General features: G+C 42.4%; 1 protein-coding gene across 5 annotated transcripts in view; it reads left to right on the plus strand.

Annotated features, from left to right (window-relative positions):
- LOC114438266 (nuclear receptor coactivator 3-like) overlaps positions 1–3,513 on the plus strand; it is a 43,956-nt gene extending 40,443 nt beyond the window's left edge. For 3 of the 5 annotated variants that reach the window (XM_028409488.1, XM_028409489.1, XM_028409487.1), the window contains exons 20-22: positions 23–254; positions 368–545; positions 649–808. In XM_028409488.1, the coding sequence (XP_028265289.1) occupies positions 23–254; positions 368–545; positions 649–808 (570 nt within the window). Of the gene's footprint in view, positions 1–22; positions 255–367; positions 546–648; positions 850–1,021 lie in introns of those variants that run through there. The other 2 variants (XM_028409486.1, XM_028409490.1) reach the window with 1 other exon arrangement.
- The last annotated feature ends 1,454 nt before the right edge of the window (positions 3,514–4,967 follow it).

Here is a 4,967-nt window from a genome sequence, read left to right on the forward strand (position 1 = left end):
ACAATGTGCGTGCTCTGTGCAGCCGGGTTTCATCAATGCTCAGATGATGGCTCAGCGCAGCAGAGAGATGGTCACCATGCAGATGAGGAGGCAGCGCATGATGATGCTGATGCAGCAGCAACAGCAAGCGGCAGCTGCCGGAGGATTCAGTCCCCCTCCCAACGTCACAGCTCCTGGCAGCATGGACAACCCTATGGGAGGCCCAAACATGGGTCAGCCGGGCCCCCAGCAGTTTGGCTACGGTGGGAACTACGGTGAGTACACAGAGCCAGGAGCATTAAAGTATTCTGCTTCCCTCTGGTGGTGAGACCCGGCACTGCTGCCTCTTATCACATGTATTTAGATGGCTGATGATTTATCTCCACAGGGATGGGCCAGCAGGGAGACCCCTCTTTTGGCCCATCAGGTGGCAGTCCACCAAATGCCATGATGCCTGGCCGCATGGGGCCTCAAAACCCCATAATGCAGCAGCATCCGCAAGGTGGTCCCATGTACCAAGGTGCTGATATGAAAGGCTGGTCACAGGGAGGCATGGGGCGCAACAGGTATGATGCAATTTACTGCTCTCCACTTGCTTTTGAGGGGGCAAGGAGGGGAGATGGATAAACCATATGTGGTCTTTAACCTTTTTTTTCTTCCAATCACCAGCTCATACCCTCAGCAGCAGTTTGCACAGCAGGGACCACCGGGCCAGCAGCAGTTTGGGCAGCAGGGGAATCCAGGGCAGTATGGAGGCATGATGATGAACGGCATGCCAGCTAACGGAGGAGGAGGTCACATGGGCCAAATGGGGGGCAGATGGGTATGAACCCGATGGTGATGGGACGCATGCCTATGGGACCTGATCAGGTGTGTGCTCAAGTCTGTCTTGAAACAGCTTAATGCAGGAATGTGCAGAGATATGGGTCAAACTATCCCCCCTTAATCTGACCTAATCTGAATTTAAGGTTTAGAAAAACAAAATTTGTCCATGTCTTTACTAAAGCAACTTTCTCACTTTATTTCTTTTTTATTGATCCAGAAATACTGCTGAACATCGTGACGGAAGCATTTGTCTCACTGTGACTCAGAGATGGGACCCGGCTGCAGCACTAGAGTGTTTGTGTGTGTGTGTGTGTGTGGGGGGGGGTTCTTTGTATGTGTGTGTGCGTGTGTGTAGTACTTTCCTCCCACCAGAAGGGGGAGTGGACGTCTCTTGGTCTTGCGACCAGTATGATGGCAGTCAGGCAAACCCAAGGAAAAGCAAGACGGACTGTCACATGAAAAACACAGCGTTCATGAAGAATCAGAAACACTGTGACTTTCTTCACTCATAGAGACTTGTGTGATTCCTCTTGTAGACTGTAGTTCAATATTCCTCTCTTCATGAGTGGTGTGTGTGCCTCAGTAAACACACACGCCTCACGCTGGACCAAACGCTGAAGGTGGACAGATCACATGGACATCCTCCCCTTTTCGAATGTACCATGAAGCTCTTTTAAAAAACCCACCGGATTTCCTCTGCTTGTCTTTTAATCCGACGTCTCTCTGCTGCTCCTGGAGGATTTCGGTTCTCGAGCCATCACCAGATTGTGACACTCAACCTGAATGTCATTAAGCGGTAGCACATTGTTTTTCGTCCTCCAGGGAGCTGCTGGGGCTAAAGTACGACTGAATTTACCCGTTGGCTGATTTGCACTTTAAGGAAAAGCCAACATCAAAAAGGATTGTGGCAATATAGAGGCCTTTACCCAAGAGATGATGCATAGCAGCAGACATTTCCTCTTTATTTTTGTGTCTCTGTGTGTTCTTTAAGTTTTTTCTGAGAAAAAAGGTGGGGGGGGGGGCTGCTTATTGGGGGAAAAAGGGGAAACTCTTTGTTCTGAAGTGGGAACCAGCAGAAAGGCTGTAAGCACAGATTTTATCAGACACTCTCCTCGACAGAGAAACAAACCATTTCACTTCTACTAGTGTTCAAAACGTGGCGGCCGTTTTTTTTAACTCGCAGACGTTTTGCACCGGTGTTCTTACTTCTTGTAGGCTGTAAGTGCAGAAAATAAAAATGGATTGCCAGATATGAAATTAGATTAGCTCACGCTGTTAAGAGGAAGACTTCAGTGTAGGCGTGCAGATCTCTAGCAATAATCCTTCCTCCTGGTTTTCCTCTGAGGACAAAGCTGAAGTTTACTCAAAGTGACGGTACTGCAGTATTAGACATGATGTCTTTGTTCGGAGCCCCCCCCCCCCTTCATCTTCTTCTTCTTCATCTTCTTCTTCTGTGAATATGAATTGTAAATACGCTTCAAATGTACTATATATAAATATATATATGCTTTTGTAGGTCACATACTGTTTTTGCACAGATTGTAAGGCTTGATATTTAAAAGTGTAATTTTCTTATTCTGTCATAGGTCAGCTTTTATTTTCAATAAGCATCAGTTGGAACAGAAGGGCCTTCTTTTGTAAGCAGTGAGTGTAGATTTTCTTTCAGACTGCCTCTGTTTTCCTCTCAGAAAGCACTTTTTTTAAATTTCAAGTCATCGTATATATGTATATATATATATATATATATATATATACATATATATATATATATATATATATATTCTGAGGACATGCTCTTAGCTAAAGAGGTGCTAGCAGTTGATTTCCTTTTTTTGTAATAACTTCTTTTCTGTTCTCGGTGAGGAAAACCATAAAAGAAATGACAGTACGCCTATACAAAAAAACAGTTGACACATGATTGTGTTTTAGGCTTCTATGGGCCCAGATGCTTTTTTTTGCTTCATTTTGGTCAAAATCAGTCATTGCTGTGTGTAGCCGTTCATACGGTGCAGTAATAAGCCTGTTTTGTTTGCTTTTGTCCAAGGAAGAGTTAAATTACCTGTCAGTCTTTTTTGTGAAACCTACCTTCAAACACACACACATGCTCAATCCAAAGATTTTCTTTCTTTTGTCATTCTGCCGTGCGTATAGAAGATGTAGATCGTGCAAGTACTCATGTGTGCTTTGACCGTCGCACATAACCTATGATAAAAGTATGTTTCATTGCATATATTATTATCCCCATCCGTATGAGAATAGAGTAGAGACGAGTCTGATTCTGCTGAGGTGGTTTTCCTTTGTGATTGTTTCTTCTTTTTTTCGTAGATCTTATTATGGCCAGTTGAATTGTGGTGCTGCAAACGGTTCTTTCACCAGAGAATGTTTGTTGTTATTTTCTTTCTTCCTTTCTTTTTTTAAAGAGGCTTCATTCATGATTGATGTCATTTATGTTTCAGAATAGCCTGGAGTTTTTTGTTTGTTTTTTTACCCAAATCTCATTGAAGAATATGAAAAACTAATCTATGAATATTAAAAAAAAGAAGTCTGTGTTTTTGCTTTAAAGGAAAGAAACGTCGCTGGAGCTACAAGAAAAAACACATCTGGGAATCATACAGTCATTATTACAGGATGTAAAATACTGTTTTTTTTTTCTTACCTTGTTTCTTGATGTTAATATTGATGTAAATACAAATTTATATTTAAACATTACAGTGCCTCTGCTGTTTGCTTTTATTACTCACAGAGCTTCACCACTCTGTAAACTGGGGCGAGGTGTGTGTGTGTGTGTGTGTGTGTGTGTGTGCTCTCAGACTAACTGTTGTCAGTGACTTTCACTTCCACAATGCCGTCTGCAGCTGCTTTCCCTCCTTGCTACAGGTGAGTTTTTGCCATTAATCATCCTGCTTTCTTCCCTCCTCCTAATGATTTGGCCCCTTTGTGAGAGGATCTCCTTCACACACACACAACGGCCATTACTGCACCCAGACATGCAGAACCTCATCAGCCCACTCAGAGCTTTAAATAACTTTCAACTCGTAGAATCAGTTCAGAAGTATGGAACCCAAGTCAGATGTTTACTGTGCACACAGAACCACACACTAGATTGTTTTTAATCTCACTTTGTGTTTTCTGCATTAAGGTCAGAAACACTGCAATGTTTAGTTTTTAGTCGTTAATGATGAGCGTGGCTCTCACTGGATGGATCTCATTACAATTTTATAGACTCATCAATGATTCACAGACTTCAGATGAATTTAATAATCCCTTAACTTGTCTGCTAGCCCGACCATAAGGTTGTTTCATTTCAGGGAAACATCTGTCTGACTACAACATTTTGGATTATCGTGAAACGTAGCTCAGAGTGTTTGTTTGCCGTCTTTTGAAATGATGAGTAGCCAGTGACTGATCTACAGGAGGGCGCACGTTTATACAAAAAAGGAGAAACTTCAGCTTCAGACGTGACTGTTTGCTTGTTGTCTTGTATATTTTAACAGTGCTGAAACTGAAATAACTCAGATGATAGATACTGTTTTTTTATGAGTCAAACTGTGTCACTACAATAACCTTAATTATTCAGTGTTGCTACTAACACATGTATCTTATGCATCATTTCAGACTTTATGTGATCAATTTGACATAGTTTTAAAAAAATGGAGAATACATGAATGAATGATGCAAAAATAAAAATGAATTCTTTTCAAACCGCTGCCCTACACTGTTCTACACTGTACAGACTGTAACCAGAGCAAAGGGCTCAGACCTGCAGTTAGCAGAGAGACTGGAATTGGGCGATGGACAGAGAATAAGAGATGAAGGCAGGACAGAAACCATGAAAGTGGAGCAGTCCAAGTGTATTTTTGTGTGTGGGGGTTCCCACTGTCATGCAGCTCTACCCTATGTTAGTTAAATCTTGTAGAGGACTGAATCCAAAATGTCCAAACAAAAGAAAACTCCACCAAGTGCCAGGTTCTGTTAAATGTTCTCTTATTTTCGGTCAGCCCCCTTTAACTTCCTGAAAACCATGTCACCCTACATCATCTTTATAAATCCATTTTTTGGAGGAACATAGAATCCTTTCCGCTCTTCGCAACAGAGGACATCAAACTGTTCAGTTTCATTATGTCAGCAGCGGCCATGTGGGGGGGTTTCCTCAGTGTGTGTGT

The sequence above is a fragment of the Parambassis ranga genome, chromosome 7 (genome assembly GCF_900634625.1).
Source record: "Parambassis ranga chromosome 7, fParRan2.1, whole genome shotgun sequence".
Taxonomy (NCBI): domain Eukaryota; kingdom Metazoa; phylum Chordata; class Actinopteri; family Ambassidae; genus Parambassis; species Parambassis ranga.